General features: G+C 37.9%; 7 protein-coding genes across 7 annotated transcripts; 4 read left to right on the top strand and 3 right to left on the bottom strand.

Moving 5' to 3' along the window:
- Positions 1-395: 395 nt before the first annotated feature.
- GCK72_010980 (uncharacterized protein) lies at positions 396-833 on the bottom strand (the record flags this gene model as incomplete). Its single annotated transcript, XM_053728141.1, has 1 exon — positions 396-833. The coding sequence occupies one exon, from the start codon at positions 831-833 to the stop codon at positions 396-398; it is 438 nt and encodes a 145-aa protein (XP_053587718.1).
- Positions 834-1048: 215 nt separating this feature from the next.
- On the top strand, positions 1049-1810 carry GCK72_010979 (uncharacterized protein; the record flags this gene model as incomplete). The annotated part of the gene is made up of 2 exons (XM_053728140.1): positions 1049-1146; positions 1207-1810. The coding sequence occupies 2 exons, from the start codon at positions 1049-1051 to the stop codon at positions 1808-1810; spliced, it is 702 nt and encodes a 233-aa protein (XP_053587717.1).
- Positions 1811-2244: 434 nt separating this feature from the next.
- Positions 2245-7084, bottom strand: GCK72_010978 (uncharacterized protein; the record flags this gene model as incomplete). The annotated part of the gene is made up of 15 exons (XM_053728139.1): positions 2245-2331; positions 2379-2609; positions 2675-2795; positions 2842-3021; positions 3070-3207; positions 3256-3791; positions 3840-4187; positions 4234-4482; positions 5240-5355; positions 5502-5661; positions 5709-5891; positions 5944-6324; positions 6457-6558; positions 6950-7024; positions 7070-7084. The coding sequence occupies 15 exons, from the start codon at positions 7082-7084 to the stop codon at positions 2245-2247; spliced, it is 2922 nt and encodes a 973-aa protein (XP_053587716.1).
- Positions 7085-8818: 1734 nt separating this feature from the next.
- GCK72_010977 (uncharacterized protein) lies at positions 8819-10366 on the top strand (the record flags this gene model as incomplete). The annotated part of the gene is made up of 5 exons (XM_053728138.1): positions 8819-8872; positions 9195-9579; positions 9709-10046; positions 10111-10245; positions 10298-10366. The coding sequence occupies 5 exons, from the start codon at positions 8819-8821 to the stop codon at positions 10364-10366; spliced, it is 981 nt and encodes a 326-aa protein (XP_053587715.1).
- A 272-nt stretch (positions 10367-10638) lies between these two features.
- GCK72_010976 (uncharacterized protein) lies at positions 10639-13642 on the top strand (the record flags this gene model as incomplete). The annotated part of the gene is made up of 10 exons (XM_053728137.1): positions 10639-10722; positions 10768-10876; positions 10922-11022; positions 11069-11173; positions 11221-11376; positions 11423-11878; positions 11927-12142; positions 12185-12493; positions 12539-13282; positions 13574-13642. The coding sequence occupies 10 exons, from the start codon at positions 10639-10641 to the stop codon at positions 13640-13642; spliced, it is 2349 nt and encodes a 782-aa protein (XP_053587714.1).
- Positions 13643-17120: 3478 nt separating this feature from the next.
- On the top strand, positions 17121-21485 carry GCK72_010975 (uncharacterized protein; the record flags this gene model as incomplete). The annotated part of the gene is made up of 8 exons (XM_053728136.1): positions 17121-17348; positions 17398-17601; positions 19447-19594; positions 19641-19762; positions 19825-20079; positions 20131-20475; positions 20851-21374; positions 21419-21485. The coding sequence occupies 8 exons, from the start codon at positions 17121-17123 to the stop codon at positions 21483-21485; spliced, it is 1893 nt and encodes a 630-aa protein (XP_053587713.1).
- A 695-nt stretch (positions 21486-22180) lies between these two features.
- On the bottom strand, positions 22181-25097 carry GCK72_010974 (uncharacterized protein; the record flags this gene model as incomplete). The annotated part of the gene is made up of 7 exons (XM_053728135.1): positions 22181-22393; positions 22442-22640; positions 22689-22786; positions 22837-23391; positions 23442-23534; positions 24829-25029; positions 25077-25097. 7 exons carry the CDS (start codon positions 25095-25097, stop codon positions 22181-22183), a joined length of 1380 nt encoding a protein of 459 aa, XP_053587712.1.
- Positions 25098-25119: the final 22 nt, after the last annotated feature.

The raw sequence follows: 25119 nt of genomic DNA, 5'->3' as shown, positions 1-25119 counted from the left end.
ATATAGGATCAGGGGAACATTATTCATAGTTGTCTGTCTTCCTGTTCTTAGCAGTACGTAGAGTTGTTTAACGCCACTAAGTAATCTATACAACCTTGATCAGATATCATGGTTTGAATGCCATCGAGTGCACAGAAAAACGCGAAAAAAGATTTATTTCGGTGAAGTTTTAAAATTTCTGGAAATCGATACCAGCATAAATCACTCTTCTTGTTATGTTGAGAACACTGAAAAATGGGGAATTAAAAGAAAATTGGAAACAATTATGTATACTCTTACTTCTTTTCATAGAAATTCGGATTTACTGTATCCTACAGTGACGGCAGATCGAATAAAGTAAAGTTGTCGGTTAGTTCACTGCTCCCAATAGATAGATACTCAAGGTTTGGACATTCTCATAGATTCCAGTTTTCCAGAAAATGTTTAATATCGATATCGGAGAGAGTCGTCCTGACAAGATCTATAGCTACACAGTGCTTCATTGCATTCAGGTGGCTGGCAGTGATCCAGGAGAAATAGAGAATACTAATTGACTTGGGCGTGAATGAAATGCTTGGATCTTTTGAGAGATCAACGTACATTTCTAGACTATCAGTGACTCTCAACTTGTCAAATATCTTTGTGACATTATCATATGTTAAGGAATTGGCAGCAACTTTTAATTTCTTGATTTCAGACTGTCTTTTGCTGATAAACTCGATAATTGACATGTAGACATCTGCAGGCATCGTTTCGTTTGGAAACAAGCCTTCAATAGGAGAGTTGAACACTTTGGACAGGTATATTCCCACGCGTTCTTCCCCATCTGTGACAAAGAGCAACCGTGGGAACATCTGACTGATGTTCTCACGGTACTCAGAGGCCACGCCCCCTTTCAGAAGAGGTGGAGAGGATGGACAAGAATCAGAATCATTCTTATATCCATCCGTCGTCCCGATCGGTCGTCTACTTGTTCTCACTTCCTTTTTTCATTTTTGTAACCGTATTCTCCTGATCACTCTCTCAATTTCTCTTTAACAGTGTTTTTGTTGTCAGAAAAACCATCGACATGGAATCCATCGTCTCTCAACTCGTCCAAATGGAGAAATCGAGAAAGAAACAAGCGGAAGAAAGAAGAGCGGCTGCAGTCAATATATACGTCAAAAAGTAGAAATTTTCCTAATAAACGTTCCTAATGAATGTAACTAATCTTCTCCTTATTTTCAGACAGCCAGCCGTTCTCATTCTAGTGGCCGAGACTTTGAATCAAGTCGATCTAAAGTCAAAATATCCAGCAGAAGCTCGTCGGAAACGTGAAGGTGGAAAGATGACAAGAGAAACGGAAAAGCTAGTCAAAGCGAAAAGAGAACAAGTGAGAAGAGACAAAATTACGGATTCTTTGGATAGTATGAGGGAATTCATCACTCGAAATAGTCTCGGAGCTGGGTATTCGAAGAAGTTGGAGCAGTTGACAGTGGTAAAGATTATTCTGGAATACATTCGAACTCTCCCAGTCAAACAAGCAGATGCTCAAAATGTCCCGAATCCCTTCAGTATTGCTGCATTGATTGCCCCACCCTCCACTCCATCATCAGGCCTTCCAACACTTGCTCCTACACCACCACTACCGAATCCACAGTCTCCTTCCACTCCTGGTCTCCCAGACATTCTTCCAACTGGAACTGCTTTTTCCTATTCCCCAATGTTCAATTGTCCATGTTTCCCCACTATTCCCCCTTTCCAGCCAATCCTTGACCCTGCTGCTCTTCAAACGCAGTTTCGGTTCCAAATGATGATTCAGAATCTTTTGAATCAAAATAAGAACAACTAACCATTGGGTTGATGCAATTCAAACTGAAATTCTCTTTTACAAATGATCTCTCTCATTCTGTCATTCCTTCATTCCTTGCCATCGTTCATTCTGTCATTTGTTGTAATAACAATAATCTCTCCATCTGAAATTTTCCTTCAATAAATCTGTTTTTTTCAAACACTTTGTATCTGTTGAGAATCCAAAAAGACAGCAGTTTTAAGATTTGATGTACTATCAAAGTGTGTAACCTTAAAAAAAGAAACCTTTAAAAAATCCTCATAACTAGTTTATATCAACTATGTAGACTGAATTCGAGGAATTTGGAGGTTATCATTAGAATTTTCTTTTTTACGCACTTCTAAAGTAAATTCCAACCGTTCATTTCACATTAAAACAAAAATAGTAACAATTTTTAAATCAGATTTCAATATCTAATATTTTCCATTTAATGATTAATTCTTCGCTCCCGTCTTCGGTGGAAGCATCTCCCGCCGACAATAACCACACGTCTTTCCGTACAGAAGCCATCTGGCGCTACACTGAAAAATAATGAAATTATTTGAAGTATTCGGTTGTGATACGTTACCCCAGCATGGGTTTTCTGGTTACACCCTTTGCAGTTGTAGAGCTTCCCGCTGAGTTCGTCGTGGCAAATGTAGCAATGAGTTTTCGGGTCGATGCCGGTTTCCGGAACCATTGGAGCTTCTGTTGTGGGAGGAGGTTGTTTGTCCATCTCCTGACAGTATTCCGTCAGAAACTTTGACGAGAGACGGGGGCATGGTGGCAGTGAGACGAGATCAGAGGTGTCGTGTGTCTTCTGAAATCAGAAATGAAGAAAAATACGAATTTTCTAATCAATTTAATAAAGATCAACACACTCACCTCAATTTTAAATAGGTTGATCTCAATTGACTCCAAATAAATCCGAATCGAAGCTTTCAACCGGAACATCTCATACTCTGCCAGTTGTTTGATTTCCGGCTTCTTGGATACCTCCATCAGTCTAAAAACTCTATTGTTTTACAGTAAATTCGGAAGAATCAACTCACTTATCCGCCATAATCTTGGCCTCAGCTATCAACTCATCCCTCGGGAAGTTTTCCTTAATTGTTTTGAATGCCAATAGCATTTCTTCCCAGTTGTCCGTATCAGAACTGGATGTTGATGGCTCATCGGAGTCCGAAGTTCCATTGTTGTTGGCAAGACGACTAGATAGAGTCTCACGAAGTCTGAAAACATTATAACTGGTTATAGTATCTCGTGTGTTGGAAATTTACTGGAGAATAGTCCGATCCCTTCTTCCCAAATCCTCTTCCAAGTGATTCTGTCTCAATGTTGACTCCAATACAGTATCATCTATGACTTTCTTCAAGAATCCCATTTCCAATTCCATCCTCTCATTGTTCTGTTTTTTTCTGAATAATGATCAATTAAATTTATTAAATAATTAATGAAATTCTTACTCCTCCAATCTTGCCTGGAACTTCGAGTTATCCACTTCCATCTTCTTCATTCTCTCCTGACATTCCAATAGTTCCTTCTTCAATTTCTCATTTTCTTCACTCGATTTCTCTTCTTTTTCCTTAAATTCCTCCATTTCCTTCTTCATTTTCTTCACATCACCTTCCAATTTTTCCGTTCTTTTCGCCTTTTTCTCGTACTGCTCTGCTTTCTTTTCCGCTGCTTTTTGAGCTTCTTGAGCTTCTTTACAATGAGTCATAGTTCGGAAACACTTGTCACAATCAACACGTTTCGGTGGGTTTTTAGGAGTTTTAGATGCTTCCGGCGCAGGAGGCGCTTCCACGGCTGCTTCTTGTAGCTCCTGTAGATTTTCTTGAATTTTAGGTTTCTTGGGAGTCTCTTCATCTTTTTTTGGTTTCTGGGGAGCAACATCTTCCGACATTTTCGCCTTAACTTCTACCTTCATTTCCACTTCTTTCAAACTTTTTCTATCAATTTCCAACTCATTTCCAGGTGTCCATGAGTCCACTATTTTTTGCTGAAAACTGAAACTTTTAAAAAATATCAGAATCCTACAGTAACCCACCAAAAGTTTTCCTTGATGCTTCCTCATTTCATTTGGAATCTTGTGAGCAAGTGCTTTCATCAGAAACTCTTTATGAGTACCCATTTTTTGATGATAAAAACTACTGATCCATCCGAGAACAAAGTGAACTCTTCCCTCCCATACTGGAACTTTCCGAACTCTTCCAATATAATTGGGAAGTTGGAATTCATGAATATTCTTCTGATAATCATTATACTGCATCTTCTTGTAGACGTCGTAATTAGCCCATAGATAATTTTGATTTGTCTTTTTGATGCTCACATACAGTCTATGCTTTTTAAGATCTGCTATGTTCTTGTCAACGAGTTTTTTTAAAACCATGAATGTCTGAAACATTACGAATTGCACAATGAAAATAATATCAAAAACTCACTCTGTTCATTTCCGCATAATGATCCATAATCTCAAAAAATGGTTTCTTAAACTCATCAACCGCCGCAGTACTATTTAGAATTGCAACGCTAGTCCAGTTAATTCCACAAATCACAGATTGAAGAGTGTATAACATTGCTTGAGATCCACTCATTACTTCGGTTCCTTTTGGATTCAATGTGTTGATCGGATTGAAGAATTCAACTGTTGTTGCCTTGCTGGTATGCTCGTATATCAAATCAGGAACAATCTGAATTTTATTTTGATTGTAAAGCGTTCAAATTTTAAAAGAGGACTGAAGTCATGTTTTCTTTAAATTTCAGATTATGATACTTCAGACAGTTCTAAGAAACTTTCATCATTGGAGTATATGCTAAAATCGCTCTAAACGCCACCATTCCCGTTCTTCTGGCTCAAAAAGAGCCTTCGTGGAAGAGTTTTCCCAAGTGAGTTTTTCCAGTCTTTTCGGACAAAAGTATTACTCAATTCCTCGTTTCCTCGCTTTTTTCAACTAACTTTCGTGTTTTTTTCAATTTATATAGCAAAAAAAGAAGGACTACGAAAATTTGTTGAAAAAGCGAGAAAACGAGGAATTGAAAAATAATTTTGTCTGAGAGGAGTACACGGCGGCGTGAAGAAACTTATTCACGAAGGCTACTTTTGAGTCAGGAGAACGGGAATTGTAGTGCGTTTAGAGCGACTTTTAGAATATGCTCCAATGATGAAAGTTTCTTAGAATCGTCTGGTGTATCATAATTTGAAATAAAATAATATGACTTCAGTCCTTTTTTAAAGAGTCAATTGGAGCCTACTACTATCGTAAAAAGCCCCAGTTTTACGATTTTCTTTCCAGAGCAAAACTCTAATGTTGACCGGAATTTTCAGTCAAATCAAAAATGGAAACAAAAAAAGGTTCTGAATGGATACTGTATTGACCTCACGAGGTCTACCAAACATCAGGTTTACAGTACTGTGAATCAAAAAACACGTTGAGTCATGAAGCATACCGTAATATTCCCTTTGTCAATATCAAGTGCACCCAATAGACTTTTGAATTGAGCAAGAGTTATTGTCTTTGAGAAATGATTGTCTGCTGCTCGAGGAGCCACCAGAAGATGTAAAACTAAAATATCTTTATTAAGGAGATTGTGGATCATGGACCTATTCTGGAGGTTGCAAAAAAAAGCAAAAAAAACTATTTTTTTACTACTAGCAAAAATAGTTTTTTGCTTTTTTGCTACCTCCAGAATGGGTCCATTAGTCTCTAACCTTCAATAAGTTTGGTTTGTTCCTGTTGTTGCATTTGTAATGAAAGAGATATGGTCTGCAATGCATCGTCAAGAAACACATAATACGTTTCGTCATCTCCGTCCTTTTCGGTAACTGATGCAAATGTTCGAATAGTGAACTGTTCGTTGCCAGTAGAACACTTAAACATCTCTTATTGAAAGAATTTTCTCAAATCTCAATTATTACCGTAAAGTCGCTCAAAGTCATGAAGTTTTCTCCAGAAATAGTTTGTCCAGTAACTTTCTTGAATGCTTCCAATCGATACCCATCAAGTATAAAGTAATTGTAATTCATCTTCATTTCTTTCTCAGACAAGCAAGCGTAATTGGAGACGTAAATTCTACCATCCACTTGAAGTGGTGACGTCTTCTGAATCATCATTCTCATTGTAAGATAGTCACATTTCACTAACAACACTAACCCAATCTCTTACCACTGCTCCTTCAGGAATTGTCATTCCCGAATAGTCTCGAAGCTTGGTGTTTGAATGTTTCTTCGGCACATTCGCTCCCTTCAGCTTGACAAGAAGATTCATAATTTCGTTGAATTCATGGTCTTCTGATTCTTGGTTTGAAGATTGATCATCTTCTTGAGTGCTCACTTGCTTTTCATTCTTATTTGCAACTTTCTCGTCTTTTCTGGATTTTTTAGTTTCAACTTCTCCATTTTCCTTCTTCTGTGAATCTGACACATTCGGAATTTTCACGTGTGCTCCCATATCCTTTGCAGTCTCAGGTTCAACTTCCAATGGCGAATCATTCTTCATATCGAACAAGGGGTTGGAACAGTTGGAAGAATTGTCCTGCAATAAGAAGCCTATAGGATTTTGGAATGAATGAATGATTTATTTTGACAAAGGGTGAACCACTTATTCGACAACCTCATCTCAAATTCTTCAACTCAAATGTTCAAATTTTAAGAACTGCAATCTCACCTCAGGAATTACTGAGTTTCCTGTAAATTTATCTAATCCTTCCAATCGCGCAGCTTCCTCCGCATTGACAGACGGGTTATGCTCATTTGGCGGACATTCGAACTGCAATATGGATTCATTGTAGGCAGACTTGTCACGGGCTGGTCCGAGGCGGCTTGGCTCGGCACAGCTCGTCCCGCTCGGCCCGATGTGTCCTGTTTTGAACCAAAAGTTAAATTCTTTTAATGTTTTGAAATTTTTTCGAAAAAAAATCCAGTTTTGACTAAAAGTTTAAAATTTAATCAAAAGATGAATACACATGATAATTTAGCTCTTTGTAAGCCCTTTCACTCTGAATTTTCAAAAAAAAAAACAAAAAAATGAGTAGCATTTTCGAATCCGGGCTGGAATCCGAGAGAAAGTTCAGCTCAGTCCGATTTTCGACAAGTTTGATTAAAGGTATAAAATCAGCATGTTTTGCCCAGTTGTGAGCTTTAATTGTAATAAAACTAACCTCGTAAGAACCTTCTGCATCAAACCATTCGGTATCTGAATCTTCGTTTTCGCACGGTAGCTGAGATGTTTCTTCCTAACAAAATAAATCTTGTTATCATTTCTAATTCTGAAAACTTACTTCTCCATTGAACATCTTTGTCACCTTCCAAGTATTTATTACAGTTACTGAACGTCTGCAAATATCAAACTTATTTAATATATTGGATCTTAAAAAAGAAGAAATTAATGGTGAATAATTATAGTTTGCTACGATTCTGTTAATCAAACGTGTATTTTATAACGAAAATTTCATAAAGAAGGAGCAATCAAGAAGCAATAAAATCATAAAACGACGAGCAGCAAGCGACAAAATTCTGTTTTGAAAAGAAGAGACGCGGAGATAGAAAGGAAGATGTGGAGAAAAAAGAGAAAGAGGAGAATACTCAACTGATGTAGAGAGGGAGAGAAGGGTTCAACGGAGGGGGAGGAGAAACATTTGAAAAGGAAGAATAGGACGATGTGAGGAGATTAGAGACAGCGGGTGGTAAATATAATGAGGGTAACGTGTTATTATAGGTTTACTAGGGAAGGGTACCGAGTCAAGATGGAGTTCCGGGTCGATACCTATATGATTAGAAAATCAGGCGGCAGTGATTTCCAAAACTAGTTTCAAATATTGCTGAACGCATCCAGAAACGGAGAAAATCGAGCTCAAGGTTTAAGCTATCACCCCGATTCTTAACCATACTAATTGTTCGAATAGGGGGTAAGGGGGAATTATTTTCCTCACTTCCCAGTAAACGTTAGTAAACATTATGTTTATTCAAATAGTCACTTCATGTTCATGTGAACAAACCAAGGAGCTTCGATCTTTTTCGCTCGACTATGATTTTCATTGTGAAGGTAGAACCAAGTCCTTCTTAGACATGTCAGAATTAACAGAAAAGAATCAATATAGGTAAAAAAAAGTCGTCAAGAATCTGTCAAAAACAACAAAGATCGCGAAGGATGGGTGACGTGTTGGTGGGCGGAGTCAGAGAGGCGTTTGACGGAAGAAATGGAGTGAGGTATGCGGCAGAGTTGCATGGAATTCCGACTTCCGACTTCCGGGCATTTTTATCATTTCGACTTCCGACTTCCGGATAAGAAAAATCACTTCCGACTTCCGGATAAGGAATTTTACTTCCGACTTCCGTCATTCCATAACTGTGGAATTTCCGAAAAGTATATTTCGCAGAAATACTTCAAAAAATGGTCGAAAAGGAGAGAAAATTGGCTTTTCTTCATCCAAAACCTAATTTTCCTCTGATTTCCGCCAATTTTATGATCTTTTCTCTTGGAGTTTTTGAATATTTGCGAAAAAATCTAATTCCGACTTCCGACTTCCGGTTAAGGAAATTCACTTCCGACTTCCGACTTCCGGATAAGGAATATTACTTCCGACTTCCGTCTTCCGGATATGAAATTTTCACTTCCATGCAACTCTGGTATGCGGAGGATCGAATCATAGAATAACGGAAAAAAGAGAATGATTGAATGGAAAAGTTGCCAACTGCAAAATTGATCAGCCAGACTAGAAATACAGTACGATTCAATGATGCCGTTGAGGAAGATCTACATCTCCAATTCTGGTCCAATTCAATGATGCCGTTGAGCAAACCAATAACTACAATGTCTGAATTTTCGGTCTCAAGAATTATATGGTCTATTTATTTCAAGAAAGCATCACAATCAGATACATCAATAACCTTGTCTTTCTCAGACGGTGCACATGTGATTGCGCAATGTTCAAGGTGATGACCGTGACGGATAAGAGAGTGACTGCTTTAGAGAGACTAGACAAGCTTCTCTTTAAAAGTCACAAGTGATAGGAAATAGTGCTAGAAATATGGAGGACATGTTATTGGACATTGAAAGAGGTTCTTACTCACTAGGGAATGTTGTGAGTGGGGTATGGAGTTATAGCTTAAAATAACTTCAACACATGAGATACTGTAACCAGTTGTAATGTTTTCAGACTTCGTGAGACTCTATCTAGTCGTCTATCCAACAACAATGGAAATTTGTGGGATTCTTGAAGAAAATCATAGATTACACCGTACAGGAGTCAACACTGAGGCAGAATCACTTGGAAGAGGATCTGGGAAGAAGGGATCGGACTATTCTGCAGAAAGTTTCCAACACACGAGATACTGTAAATACTCAATAGAATTCCTAATGTAACATATTCTAATTGTTCCATTGCTAATTCATATAATTTTCAGCCCAAGAAGTTCTTGCACAACCAGAAAGGATGCAACAGAATACTCGGATACAAATGTGAGCTTTGTGAGATGGAGAAGGATGTTCAGAAGACGTCAGATATCCAGAATTCTATAAAGAATCTCAAAATCGAGAACACAAATGAGTCGGGTTCAAAACAATACTCACAACCGGCTCTCTCGGCTCCAAAAGAAAAGTGCTCAAAATCTTCTGCAGTTCTCGTCGAAACTCAAAATGAGCTGAAGGAGGAGGAGAAGAAGACGGTGAATACAGAGAAAAATCTGAGTGATCTGAAGAAACAATACGATATTCTTGTGCAGTCTGAAGCCCAGAAGACAGAGGAATTGGCTAAAATGAAGGAGGAATTGAGTAAAGAGAAGGAGAAGAGTAGCTCGACTCCGAATCAATACTCACAACAGGCTCTCTTTTCCAAAAGACTGCAATAAGTGCACTGAATCTTCCGATGATCTCAAGAAAGCCCACAATGAGCTGAAAATAAGTCAAAATCAGTTGAAGGTGATGCAATAGAACCGGCTCTCTCGGCTCCAGAAGACTGTGAAAAGTGCTCAGAATCTTCTGCAGTTCTCGTCGAAACTAAAAATGAGCTGAAGGAGGTGGAGAAGAAGATGATGAATACAGAGAAAGAGCTGAGTGATCTGAAGAAACAATACGATATTCTTGTGCAGTCTGAAGCCCAGAAGACAGAGGAATTGGCTAAAATGAAGGAGGAATTGAGTAAAGAGAAGGAGAAGAATCAGGAGAGAGAAGAGGAGATTCTGAAGGCCTCAAAGGAAAATGAAGAACTTCAGAAGACAATTATCAAGTTGACTGCTGAAAATGAGGCGAATGAGAGAGTGATTCAGAAGTTACTCGATAGAATCACCAATTCATCGACTAATAACCAGAAAACTATCGAAGAATCGGACTACAACTGCTTCTGTCACATCTCAAAATGCTCCAATCGTTATCGATTGTCTCATTTGTTCCAGTCAAATCAAATCGGGACAAGAAGTCATCAGATGTCCGCTGTGCAAACGAAGATTCCATTCAAATGTAATATTTTCATTATTTTCAATTGATTTTCACTCATTTTCTTTATTTTCAGTGTGCATTCAAATGGCGCAAAGACCACACTCAATGCCCGGCATGCAATGGAGATCTCCCTGGAATTTAATCGCTTTTTTTGTTTCCTTTGTTATAATTTTTGTTGTCAATTTGTTATTTGTTTTACCCTTTCCGTTGAAAAATCCCTTTGGATTACTGTAACTGTCGGGAAATGTGGTGCATTTTGTGTAAACACCGTCACGCCAAAATGCATGATTCCTAAATTTTCTTTGTTTTAAATTCTTTTTTTTTTCAATATTTTCGGGTTATCAAAACCTTGTTTATCTCCTTAAGTTGTATCAAATAGACAATAAATTTATTTTATTTAAAATGTTCAGAAAAATGGCGCAATTTCTGAAGTGTCCCGACAATGTTCTCGCCGCCAACATCGTTCCCTCTCAAGTCTACATTTACATTCTTCCTGAGGTAAGTGATTGATTTTTAAACTTGAGTAACGATTTTTATTTTAAGCTCCGCCCGTTTTTACATTTCTTTGGGCGCAATGATCCGGCGAAACTAGTAGACGATGATGGTGAAGAGGTGATTCAGAAGTTATTGGATGAATCGACTAATAAATTGAGTAAGAATTGTTTTTTTCTTTCTCGTAAATCCACAATTTTTGCAGGAATGTACGGATCGGCCAAAGAGCTAGCTGGGAATATCAAAATATTCAGAAATTTTCCTGAAAGTTTTGTTCTTTTCGAAGATCAGCAGTGTCCTTTCAATGTAGGGAGTTTATACTGAAATTTCTGATTGATCAAAATATTTTTAGACATCACCTGTCATCTATAACAGCTTGAATGGAGAGAAATACCTCTGTAAGCCGGATTTGTATACAATTATTCAGAATATCGCAATTCATGCTATTACTCATAATGTCAGTTTACTTTTCAGTTGCGAACCTCTATTTTATTTTGTTTTCAGAAAATCGTTTTCTTTCATTTGTTGCTTGCAAAGGTTCTGAAATCCAAAATTGCGGAGACTGATGGACCCGTGGAATTTGTGAAATTCGATCAGAAAATGTTCGATGAAATCGAGAAAGAAATGAAAGAAGGTGAAGCGAAAAGTCTTCAACAAGCGGTAGAGTTTTCAATGCTTTTTTCTTATTTTCATGTTTCAATTACAGTCTGCGCAACGTAACAATCTAGAAAAGTCCTTGCGGACTAAGAATTACGCAGCGATCGTTTCAAAACTCCGGGAATTGAATCCGAAAATTTGGAGTGGTGTCGAGGCATATTCATTACTCACAAAGCTACAATTGATGTCTGGTACAGAAATCGCGGAATCAAAAGAGTTCATTTTCGTCATGCTCACCAATACGTGTATCGTAAACTGTATTGAACAAATTATGGGAAAACGAGCATCGCTCTTCATGTCTACTCCGAAATCTTCTCCAATTACAGTAAGACTGTTTGAGGATGGAGAGGAGAGATATGTGATGGAGGCGGAATTGAATCATGCATTGAATAGGGTTTCTACTGGATCTGAGAGATTCGAAATTCAAAGTGATGGATTGGTTTACAAGGGAATGCATTTTAAAGAAGTCAAGGCGAAGTATGGAGATCAAATTCAGACAATTGAAGTTAGAAAACATGAATTTTAATGGCGAAAAATCCCAAAATATTTCCAGTTCATCCGCACTCCGATTCTTCGCTCTAAACACTGTGCAGTACCTATCAGATCCCACTTTCCGGGGCAATTCGTCATTCCAGCTGTCGATTATTGTTTCGAATTCTGGAGAAATGTGATTTTGGGTATCAAACTATTCCAAAAATATCAGTGTTCGAATTGGGATGAATTCGCCCCAACATTTCATAATGTCGAGGCATTTTTATACACTGAAAGAGTGAGTTTTGGTAGATTTTGAGAAACTCATTAGGAGTTACAGAAGCAGCAATACTTCCTGAGAGCTGGTATCCTGTTAGATAGTGTAGTGAGCAATTCATTGCAACAATACGAAGTTTCACCAGTCAAAGACGTTCGAAATGCGAAGAAAGATGGATTCACTGCACAGAATCTGAAAAACGAACTGAAATATCTGGGACTCACTAACACATTCCCTGAAATCCTTGATTATTCTGAAGATGTCTATGCAGAAATTGATAAGGTGAAGAAGGATAGATATCTGAGAACTTGTGATTTGTTTGATGCTGTGGAGAGATGTCAGTTGATTTGTGTGCTCAATAGAGCTCCAAATGTAAGAAGTTCTATTCATTCTATTGCTAATTCATAAAATTTTCAGCTCAGAAAGTTCGTTCACAATCAAAAAGGATGCAACAGAGTTCTCGGATACAAATGTGAGCTTTGCGAAAAGGAGGAGAAGACGTCGGATGCGCTAGAAATCAGTCAAAAACCAGCGAAGGTTCAGAAGACGTCAGATATCCAGGATTCTATAAAGAATATGAAAATTGAGAACACAAATGAGTCGCGTTCAAAACAATACTCACAACCGGCTCTCTCGGCTCCAAAAGAAAAGTGCTCAAAATCTTCTGCAGTTCTCGTCGAAACTCAAAATGAGCTAAAGGAGGTGGAGAAGAAGATGATGAATACAGAGAAAGAGCTGAGTGATCTGAAGAAACAATACGATATTCTTGTGCAGTCTGAAGCCCAGAAGACAGAGGAATTGGCTAAAATGAAGGAGGAATTGAGTAAAGAGAAGGAGAAGAATCAGGAGAAAGAAGAGGAGATTCTGAAGGCCTCAAAGGAAAACGAGGAGCTCCAGAAGACAATTCTCAAGTTGACTGCTGAAAATGAGGTGAATGAGAGAGTGATTCAGAAGTTACTCGATAGAATCACCAATTCATCGACTAATCAACAGAAAACTACTGAAATCGATTTGAAAAATATCGAAAAATCGACTCCAACTGCTACTGTCACCTCTAAAAATGCTCCTCTCGTTATCGATTGTCTAATTTGTTCCAGTCAGATAGAGTCCGGACAAGAAGTCATCAGATGTCCGCCGTGCAAACGAAGATTCCATTCAAATGTAATGTTTTCTCCATTTTTAGTTTGACTTTTCTAATTTTGGTGCTACTTCGCTTAAGAACTGCACGAATAAGAACTGTGTTGTTTAAGAACTGGCTTCGCTGAAGAACTTTAACGTCGAACAACTGAAAACCTGTTGAAATTTCAAATTTCAGTTGTTAATGCCAACGCGCTCCATTGCTAAACGAGTTCTTAAACGCGCAGTTCTTCTGCGAAGCCAGTTCTTAAACAAAACAGTTCTTATTCGTGCAGTTCTTAAGCGAAGTAGCACCCTAAATTTTCTTATTTTCAGTGTGCATTCAAATGGCGCAAAGACCACACTCAATGCCCGGCGTGCAATGGAGATCTCCCTGGAATTTAACTGATTTCTTCTTACATTTGTTATCATTTTTGTTGTTCATTTGTTGTTTGATTTACCCTTTTCGGTTGTTTTTGACACCCTTCCGATAAATTATGGGTTTTGTTGTTTTTTTGTTGATTGTTGAGCATCAAAAAGACAAACCATCTTCTTTTGGTTCCTGGGGAGCAGCATCTTCCGACACTTCCGGTTTCACTTCCGCCTTCATTTCTACTTCTTTCAATATCTTTCTATCAATTTCCAACTCATTTCCAGGTGTCCATGAGTCCACTATTTTTCTTACTAGCACAAGCAAGTCGTGAGCATTAACTATGTTTAGATTTCTGTCCATGACTATTTTCTGATGGATTTTTATCAGTTTCCAGCTTTCAGACTTTGCCAGAATTTATTCTCTCATATTGTGTCCAACCATGATGATTCGTCCAAAAAGATTGTATCCAAAAAACGTTTGGAAACAACTCTCAGCGTCTTCACCTAACTTTTTTGTGGCATTCTTCTGAAACACCTCAAAAACGACAGAAACGGTAATGAATCGCAATTTGAATAAATATGCTCTTGATGATTAAAAAACAAGAAAAAAGTTATAAATAGGCTACTCTCTGATATGATTTAATCTATTTGAGTTGTCCTTAACTTTGTCGTTCCAAAATTGAAACCATTCATCGGGTGTTCCGAATGTTGTCCATCCATTGGTTTCCGAAGTTCATACATCTCGATCCCCGGACACATATCTTTTTCTCTATCAAACTTTCTTTCAAATTTTCAAATTTCTAATTCCCCTTTCGAATAGAACTATTGTTAAATAGGACTTTCTCAGAATTCACATTTCGGCTTCTTCAAAGACATTCGTACATACAACATTGTGTCAATAAGTCAACAGTAAGAAAGCGATATTTTTGATTTCGACGTTGTTTCTGCTTTCGAGAGACAAGACAGACTTCTTCTCCAAAAGTCACAAATGATAGGAAACCAGTCGGTTGGCGCAGCCTACGGCTGCTCAACCTCCTTTCCTACACCACCCTTCTCAGTTTTACAGCGCCTGCGGCGCTTCCTAAATAATTCAGACAGTCGGGGCATTTAAAACGTCGCCGACATCTGGATCGTAAACTTCTCTTCACTTGGTGGTAGATTTTGTAAGCTGAGCTGTCCGTTCCGGGAGAGAACAATTGCAAAATCTTTTCAGATTACAATTCTACAAAATTTCTCAATTACCTGTTCTATCCTGATGGAATATAGAATTTAGAAAGAACGGTTTTCGGGATTTTCTTCCTTTGATTTCGTTATAAGTTTTCTTTTTCCCTTCTCAAAAGCGAGTGATCATTCAGATTTTCAGTAATTTTTCTATCCTGAAGGAATTCTGATTTTAGAATGAGCGATTTTTTACTTCATTTCTGCCGGAACTATTTTAAAATACTCTTATAGAAAACTGAATTTTGGTAACTTCTTGAAAGGGGAAGGGATCATTGATCACTTTTTTGTAGGTAACCGAGTTACGACAAATTTCCTTATTTACAAATTACCACTATTTCTTGAGTACTATTCTTCCATTTCATAAACTCCTAAGCTTCTGGGTGTAGCAGCGTCTACGACGCTTCTTTAGTGGGACATCGGAGGTCTCAGGCTTAATTGAGCATAATACAGGGAATGCCTTTTTTGGCTTGAGACCGAGAAACTTTTACCAAAATAATTTTGCTGGAATTTGTTCTTCTATATTTTCCTCTGTTTGAACATGGTTTTACTGAAGCTCAGGAATTTGGATGCTTTCCTATTCATACCTCCAGAAATATAATTCATTTAAAGTATTATTTTTAAGTTTTAGACCCCCTCCCCCCGGAGCAAAATGTCCAACTTTCCGGGAGTTTTGCATTTTTTGACTATTATCGATCAAAAGAGCAGATTTTAAACTATCGGGGTGTAAATTTATAGTGAATTCTCAAGACACACGGGAAGTCAATTTCCCTTTTAGAAATTCGGATTTCCTATTCTCTTCTTCAAAAAATGCACTTACAGTTTTTTTTGAGTTTTTGATATGAAGCTGCGGACAAAAGTCTTATTGTAAGCTGCCATCAGCTTCTGACACGGTTTTTGTGAGATTTTAATTTTTGAACACCGTCAAAGTTGGAACTCTATCACCCATTATGATGGAATCGTAGCGGTGTGAACAGTGTCAAAAGATTGGTGCAGGTAATCACTTACAGCCACTTTTAGCCACATAACCACTGTTAGCCCTTTTGATCTACGAAATCTAGACTGTAAAGAAGTTATATACAACTTTCATATACTGATTGTCTATGTTCTTTTCAAAACAAAAAACCAAAAAACATTTCTGACCTGGCGGGAACGAACTCATCATCCCATGCGTAAGAGTCATCTACGTAGACCGCTACACCAAATGCACGCGGCCGGGCGCTCTCGAGAGTGCAGTTAAGAAACACCGAATCAGTAGTATTAGGTTGATGAGCTTTCTACCACCCTGTCGGGACACACCTTTTCTCAACGCTTTTTACTGTTGAAATCGGCATCGTCTCCAGAAGACGTCAAATTTGATATTTTTGAAAAAAGAAAAAGACGGGCATTGAGTGGTGGAAATTTCTGATCTTTTGGTCCAAGTTCGAAGAAAATCGGTTCAGTACGGATGGCTGTAGGATCGGCGACAGACAGACAAACATACAGCCGTTTGCGTTTGTTAATAGTAAAGAAAAGATAGTGCTAGGAATTCGGACGACATGCTATCGGAGAAAGAGGCGGAACAACATAGAATTTCAGATGATTAACCATGATTGTTCTAAACTTTTCTCGATTTTTCACAAAAACCCTAGTTTCCAGCGATTTCATTTAATTTTTTGGCATTTTTCTGAAAATACTAGCGAAAAATAGTTGTTTTTTTTCTTATTTGCTACCTTGTGAATAGGTCCAAAAATGAGAATTTCTTGAATGCTATCTTCGATATACCTTTTCCTGTGTCATCATTTGACACCACTTAAAAAAAAGTAATATGTCACAAATTGGGTTAATGAAAGCTTATCCAGTACTATTAAAATTCCAGCTTTACTCATCAAATCGAAACCGCAATCAGAGATTTGTCTGCGTCTCTCTGTACTTTTTTCATTCAAAAAGTTCTCTCTTCTCGGCGCGAAAAGTGACCTTCTGCTGCTTGACTCACTGTCATTCAATCACAATTGTTTCTTCAAATAATTTATTGTAACAATAGTCATGAGCCTCGTCTTTTGTGAGAAACATTCATTGCGTTTTAGAGGGTTTTCAACAGAATGTTCGGGAAAAATCTCGATATATTTATTTTCTTCGTTGATAAATCAAGATTTTTCCCGGACATTCTGTTAAAACACTTCAAAACGCAATGCATTTTCTCACAAAACTTTTTTTTCTGTTCCATTAATAATTCCGCTCATTTTGACCGCATGTTTATCTGTATTTTTATCTTTAAATAGTGCTCAATTTTCAGTTTTCCAGATCTCTAAAAATGTCTCAAAACGATAAAATCGCTGAGGGATTGAAATTTCTCCGCGAAAAGTATGGATTCTCGAGCATTTCGTGTGTTCCCGCTTCAACGGTTGACCCGAAAATTATCAGATTTGGAAACAATGTATATCCACATAAGATCTTGCATAAAGAGCATGCGGACACCGAATTGATCGATTATTCGGGTGAAATGAGCCCAGAGCATTGTCCTCTCAATATGGATAATCCGGTGAGTGAAAGTTCACAAGAATTTCATTAAAAACTCTCTCTTTTTCCAGCTTGATTGGCAATTTTCGATCGATGGAAACGTCTACAAATCAAACTATTCGATGATTTCTGAGAAGTGTCGTGAACGATTGAAAGCCAAATATTTCATTGTCAATCGGTCACAACTCGCCAGAATAAATACGAAAGTTCTGAAAGAAACTGGCAAGAAATGGGTGATGCACGTGGATTCGTTGAAGGATTTTCAGAGTTACACTGTTAGAATTTTTAATTTTTTCTTTCTTTTTATTACCTCGAGACTCCAGACTCCACCGATTTAACTGAAGAGGAAACTCTGGAGAAAATGGGCGGAGTCTGTTTTCCAATTTCGCCGCACGGTCTTTTGCAACGTAAAACGCCTGAAATAACACAATTGTTTGAAGTGAGAGAATTTGCATTCTTTTTTTGGAAGTCTCTGAAGTTGACACTTCATTTGTCCAAAAATTACAACAAAATTCGTTTATCGGGGAAAAGGATAATTCGCGAAAACTCAGGCAACTCGAAAAAAATATTATGAGAAGTTTTAGTAATATTATCGTAGTAAGTTGAGGAGATAACAAGTCATTATAATATTACGATAATTTCTTATAATATTCTCAATTTCTCATAATATTACTGAAATTTCTCATAATATTCTTGGAATTTATAATAATACTGCTAAAAATTCTCATAAAATTTCCAAAAATTGTTATAATATCTGTGATTTTTTGTCACTTGTAAATGAAAATTATTATGAACCTATACTGGAGGAAGCAAAAAAAGCAAAAAACTATTTTTTTTGCTAAATAGTAGTAAAAAATAGTTTTTGCTTTTTTTGCTAACTCCAGAATAGGTCCAATAGGTCAGAAAACTAGAAATGACAGTGAAAAAACACAACTTAACAATGAAAACTGCTTGTGTTCACTGACTCTACATTCCCATTCTCTGTTGATTTGTCCCCATTGAAGCTTTTTAAATAGTTGTAGCAAACCGTATTCTCAGGCAACTCAATATCAATCTACTTAGACACAGTAACAGTCAGATTGTAATGGGGTTATTCACCTCCGGAAAAAAACGTTTTTTCCGAAATAAGCTATAGCTTGTATTGTGGCATGCTAAGATTAGCACCGGGTCTAATTAAATTGATGAACCGTCTTGTAAAATTAATGCGCTGGCTCATTAGATTGGTGTGAGATGTTGTAGGTGAAAAAAAAGTAAATTTATTGAAAAATTAAAAAAACAAGATTTCTGACAATCGAAATGTACAAAAAATATAAGAGAAAATAAGAATTAGAAATTAGTCGCAACCATTTCAAAAAAGAAATAAACAAATAAATCAAATTTCAAAATAAACAGAGAATTAAAACTTGAAAAAAAAAACATTAAGACGAAAATTCGAAAAAAATTTGCGCGTTTTGTACTGGCTTACTTTCTAATAGTGACGCGAACGAAGTTTGCGCGAGCAAAATCCACTAGTCTCATGAGATTGTGATTAGCTTGATGCGGTTGTAGGGTTAGAACGATATTGAGATGCCTGAGTTGCTAAATAATGATTTAAATGTGATAATACGAATGCTTCTCAAAATATTTTTGCATTTTATCATAATACTACTATTTTCTCAAAATATTTCCAACTTTTCTCATAATATTACTGTATCTTCTCAACGAACAACACGCAATGGCCTTGTTGGCGCTTTTTTGGCGATCACCGAATACGCCTTCATTTGAAAAGTATTAATATTATAATATCGCAGTAATATTCATAAAAAATCTCAGAATACTGAAAATATCTTATAATATTTCCAACGTCTCAGAATACTACTAAAACTTCTCATAATATTTTTTTCGAGTTGCCTGAGAAACTGCGTGATGAGTTTGCAAAATAGACTCCGCAGAGTTTTTCTTTCGCGGAATTGGTGTGATCGCATTAGCTCAGCACAGTTCTTACAACTGCGCTTCACCAAAATCCCCTTGAAAATGTCTCTTTTTCTCTGAGTCTCTCAGTTTCGCACACAATTTTCTTCGGTTTTGGTAGAGCGAAGCGTGCCGTGCTTTTAACTCAATCTATCATCAATTTTTTGCAGAAAGCCCTCGAAAGCAAAACGTACGTGATTCGTTCTTTCCAATTTTATCGCTGCGAAGAGCCGGAGTTTTATGTTCTCGCCGATGACGTCATTGATCTCGTTATTCTGGCTCTACAAGCTCAAGGAGTAACGGAAGAAGAGTATGATTGTGAGTGTTTACACCAATACTAAAATTCAAATTTCTTCATTTTCAGCTCATGTTAAAACTCTTCGATTCATGAATTCATCATTCGAAGAAGAGCATTTCAATGTGATGAAATTCGATGATTTCGAGGAAGCATTGGAGAAGTTTGATATCGATAAGGGATTGATTACTGTGTGTTTATCTTTATCTTGTTCAAAAACAATCTTATACATTTCAATTTCATTGATTTTCAGATTATTCCCGATATGATTCTGAAACAGAATTACGTCCGAAGTCTCACTCAACTCTCCATTCCAATTACCATTTTGAATCAAGAAGGAGACGAGATTATGACGAGTCCTCAAGCAGGAATGCATATATTTCATTCAATGCTTTGTCATTATGATTGGATTGGATTTATGGAAAAAGGGGAACCGGAAGTGGATTTAACTATGGAGTTGGAGGCATTCTTCTGTGATATTCTCAAACATTATATGGATATGAGAGAGGTTTTGAGACTGAAACTTTTGAAGTTTTGAATGAGAATTTCTTATTTTCAGACAACTCTTGTATCCCGAAAATACGTTGAAATGGACAAAGAGAAACTGAGAAATCACAGAATCTTTTCGAAAATTCAAAAACAAGACCGAGATCATATGTGGAAAGACGTGGAAATCTTCCAAGACTTACCAGCGAAAGAGTACGAAAAGACATGCAACAAAATGAATTTGCCCGTTTATTTGGTACACAATGTGCTTGATTTGTGGTATGCGAGACTTCGTTGGTTTGTTGGATGCATTGAAGTGTTCTTCACACGGGAATCACACGAGGAGAAATTGTTTTTGATTAGTGGATTGAGCCAGAAATGCCCAGGAGAGGCGGAGCCAATTACCCAACGATTTTTGGTAGGTTTGAATAAAGTTAGGGATGTGCGGAACTTAAAATTTCGGAATTCGGAACTACCAGAATTATTCTTTTCTGAAATATCGGAAACTCGGGTTTCAAATGTTTCATAGCCGAAATCAATGAATAAAAACTAAAAATCCATGATATTGCAGCAACTTCTTTCGATTCTGCTGAAATTCCTTTTTTTATCATCAAGAAATTATTTGAAATTACGGAAATTTCGAAGCCAAAGTTTTTCCGAAAAACTTTCTCGGAAATCGAAAATTTCCGAAAGTTCCAAAAACAAATCGGAAATTTTCCGACGAAAAAAATTACGAATCTTTTAATAATCAAAATTTTATAGTCTAGAAGAAAATTTTGTAATGATTTTTCAGAGCGAAATCGTGCATCACTGGGAGAAGCTGAGAGATGAATGGGAAGCGAAAAGACCACCGCTATTCTCACAAGGCACGGAAGCTGTTGGAAATAAGAAAGAGGAAGAAAAGAAGATAGCCAAAACGTCTGGAGACTCAAAGCCTTCAGCCTCCAAAGATTCTGGGAAAGCTGTGTCTAAAAATCCTGAAGGTTCTGGACCCGGAGTCTCGAAAGCAGTCCAAAAGTCTAAAACTTCTTCGAAACCAGAAACTTCTGAGCTTTCTGGAAAACCACAAACAAAACCTGACACTCAGAAATCCATTGTCATCAAGCCGTCGGAGCAGAAGTCTATGAAATCTGGAACTCCCAAGAATCCGCGAACACCGAAATCGGTAGCTACGGAAAAGTCAATGACATCACTAGAAACAGAGAAGGCAGCTATTATGAAGAAAGTGACAGACGAATTGAAAGAAGTGAAGAAAACGAGTGAAAAGATGCTAAAACAAAAGGAGAAAAAGAAGAAGTTGGAGGAGAAATTGGCAAGGTACCTTTGATAGAGCTTTTATAATTCTATAAAATATGTTTCAGGGAAACAGAGATATCCAAAAATCTGAAAGAAGCATTGTCTGAAAAAGAGCGGCTTATTGAGGAGTGAGTTTTGAATCTAGCGACCGAAAACTATCAATAATATTTCAGACTTCGTCAGGAACTGGCCAATCTACAAGAATGACACCTCGAGATCTTCTACGTCTAGCTCCTAAAGCAAAGAAAACAAAACGAGAAGTCTTTGGAAAAATAACAGTTTTCTCGTAATTTTACTTATTTGTTTGTTCGTTGATCTTGTTTATAATTTACTGCTGTTCTCATGTACTTTATAGTTTTACTATGATGAAAATCACGGATGAGAACGGGAAACTCAATTCAGTGAAAATTGTCAAAAGTAGTTTTCAAAGATTGCTTTTCGCATTTTTCGCTTGGAGACAATTCTGTAATTTCTTGTTTTTTGGTCTCCTTTTTAAATTTCGATCGAGAATCGTTTTGTCATTTGTCTTTTTTTTTTGAAAAGCTTTTCAGATAGTCACTCAAAAATGTATTCTATAAGTAATCGAGTAGTTCTAGCAAGAAAACTTGTAACATATTAATTGGAAAAGAGAACGAAATGAAAAACTATTGATTTTCATAATAGAATAATCCTTCCTCAGAACCTCATCTAGAAGTAGATGTATTGAAGATGGGTTTTATCGGTAGGTCTTTAAAATGGGAGTCTGCAGAGCTATATATAGTTATGAAAGACAACACAAATTCACAATCAATATGATTATTTGCACTCATAATAATTCACTCATAAAGTCAAAATTTCGGGGAATTCTTTGTCTTGGAGCTGCTCAGTTTCATCACATTGACGGCCGAATCGGATTTCTTTTTCGCAGATTCATTTGGGACGTCATCGGCACGTGTCAACTCATCATTCAGTGGATTCTTTCCTCCTGCTCCTTTCGTATTCTTCAACACGATGATACCGAAATCTCCGTTCTCTTGGATGCGGACGATGGCACCACGATTCTGAAAATAGAGGCAATTTATGGGAAGAGACAATTGAAATTCACTTACATCAGTCTCATTCATGTAGCGAGGAGCGGAGAATATCGTGAGGAGCTGATAGTTGGCCACAAACTTGAATCCATCCGGAATCATCTGGTGAGCACGAATGATCAATTTGAGTTTGAGTCTTCCAACGGTCTCGGTCACGGCAGCCGGATTGAATGTGCACGAAAGACCACGAACCAAGTTCTTGCCCCATTGTGGCGTCCTGAAATAAATGTGATTGTTTTCCAGACAAAACATTGATTATACTTACGGTAATGCAGAAGCAATCGATTGATCTGGCGTCGGATCAGCCCAGAGAAGATCCTGTGCCAAGGCGTTGGTGCCGACATCCTCGAGTGGCAGTGGAATCTGAAAAATAATAAAGTTGCTAGCTGAAATTGAAACCAATCAAAACCCACCTTCTCAATATCCCCCAACGTCATGCCCTGACTGATGCCTCCATGCATACACAGAATCTTACTGCCAATCAAACAAGCCAACGGCATCCATGCAAACGTTTCATTGAAAGCTTCCCAAACCTCCTGTCCGTCGGCTTCTCCGAGTTTGATCTGCAGCTCCTCTCTGAATCCGTATGCAAAATTGATGGCTCTGGTCTCATGGTTTCCACGGAGCAGAACGTATTGACTCGGATAGTGGACTTTGAGAGCAAACATCAACGAGATACACTCGACCGAGTGACTTCCCCGATCCACGTAGTCGCCGAGAAAGACGAATCTGTTGCTGATGAAACCGGCTTTCTTGTTGTTTGGAGCTGGTCTTTCCTTTTTTTTCTCCGCTGGTTTACTCGGACACGTGTTGAGTATTCTCATCAGGTCCGCGTATTGTCCGTGAATGTCTCCAACCACCAATACAGGTGGAGAAATCCTTGCGAGAGCACTGGGGTTGCCATCATTCTTGAAAACGTCTCTTGCATCCAATGCCAAATTTATCAGTTCCAGTTTCGTATAGGATTGCTGAAAATGATTATTAAAGTTGTTAGCTGTAATGAGACTGTCTCTCTTACCTCCCTATAGTTGAGCCACTTCTTCACGTTCATGTGGCGATGGATGAATTTTGCTGTGTCGGTTCGAGTTTCGTTGACCATATTGAGTCGAGTCTGGAATATTAAAAAGAGTTAGTTAGGTTAAGCCTCTTTCAGTTGAGCTAAAGGAGGATACCCTTCTACTCTACCCCACTCAAGCTCCATTATGAGATAACAGTGCCCCCGGCTCCCCTCCTCGGGAATCCTCCAACTCACTTTGATAGTTTAGATTGCAATAGCAAATGTGTAAGCTGTCGAACAAAGATCGAACAATGTGAGAATAGATTCTTCCCGGGGAAAAGAAGGCAGTGAACTAGGCTGAACTATTTTTTCGAAAGGTCAGGTCACCACGTTGAAATTGCTGTTTTTGTATTCGGATTGCTCCTCGTTTTGGTTTTTTCGGTGTGACCGAGGTATACTGTGCCACGTGTAACGTGTGAGATAAGTTGGATCCTAGTCGGGATCTTTGAGTTCTACCGGAGCACCAGAGCTGTGCGGAAGTAAAATTTTCAAAAAAGGAAGAAGGAAGAAGGAAGAAGGAATAACATTTTCAAAAAGGAAAAAGGAAGAAGGAAGAAGGGAGAAGGAAGTGAAAAAAGCCCGGAAGAAGGAAGAAGGAAGGAAGAAGGAAGGAAGAAGGAAGTTGGGTTCCAAACCGGGAAATCGGAAGTTAATTTTGAAAATGACAAATTTGAGGAAACTTTTTTATAGTCATCTCTGAAAACGAATTTTGGCGTTGTTTTGCATACAAAATTCCATTAAAAATCACCAAAACTCCGCTGATATTCAGTCGAAAATTACAAAATTTTTGTGAACTTTTAACACGGAAGTCGAACAATTTCAACGGAAGAAGGAAGAAGGAAGAAGGAATAAAATTTCAAAAAAGGAAGAAGGAAGAAGGAAGAAGGAAGTGAAAAAATGCCCGGAAGAAGGAAGAAGGAAGAAGGAAGAAGGAATTCCGCACAGCTCTGCGGAGCACTATAGCCATCAAAGTTAGTGATGAGCCCGGTTTCCCTATATCTATCTCAATTTTATAAGCTTTGGAGCGCCAGAGGAGCAAAGTGAGATCGTGAAGGCATGACTTCTACCCCCTGCCATTGGCACATCTTTGGAATCCCCCCAACTTACGTTTCGAGTATGTTTGTTGTGAGAGCGAGAGTGAGCGACGGTCGAGATTTTCGAGCAACGAGGGAATAAATTCTTCTCGGGGAATAGTGACAAGAGGGTAGTGAACTAGGCTGAACTTGTTTTTCGAAAGTAGAGCGGTCGGGTCGCCACGTTAGAATTAAAATGTTATATGTATAAATCACATAAAGTGTGCTTATTTGTCTGCGTACCCGTCTATCTGTGTGTCTGTTCGTCCACTCACCTTCAAATGGTACACCTTATGACACGTCGTCTCGCATTCAATCGTCTTCTCATGGCTCTCCCTGAACTCGTGGCAGATGAGACAATCAGTGTCTGGTACTTCTGTTGTGAGACCAATCATCAGATCAGAGTACTTTTTCATGAATTCGGGCGACAAACAGGGATGCTGCATAGGTAGGAGTTGGGAGGCGTCGCGTGTTTTCTGAAATGGATTTATTGGTTTTTGATGAAGATTACGTTTTTAGGTACCTGAAGAATTAGAACATTCATTGAGAGTGTCTCCTCGTAGATC

This window comes from Caenorhabditis remanei, chromosome III (assembly GCF_010183535.1).
Source record: "Caenorhabditis remanei strain PX506 chromosome III, whole genome shotgun sequence".
NCBI classification, from domain to species: domain Eukaryota; kingdom Metazoa; phylum Nematoda; class Chromadorea; order Rhabditida; family Rhabditidae; genus Caenorhabditis; species Caenorhabditis remanei.
The sequence above is the reverse complement of the archived record's forward strand: the minus strand, read 5'-3'. Positions and strand labels throughout refer to the sequence as shown.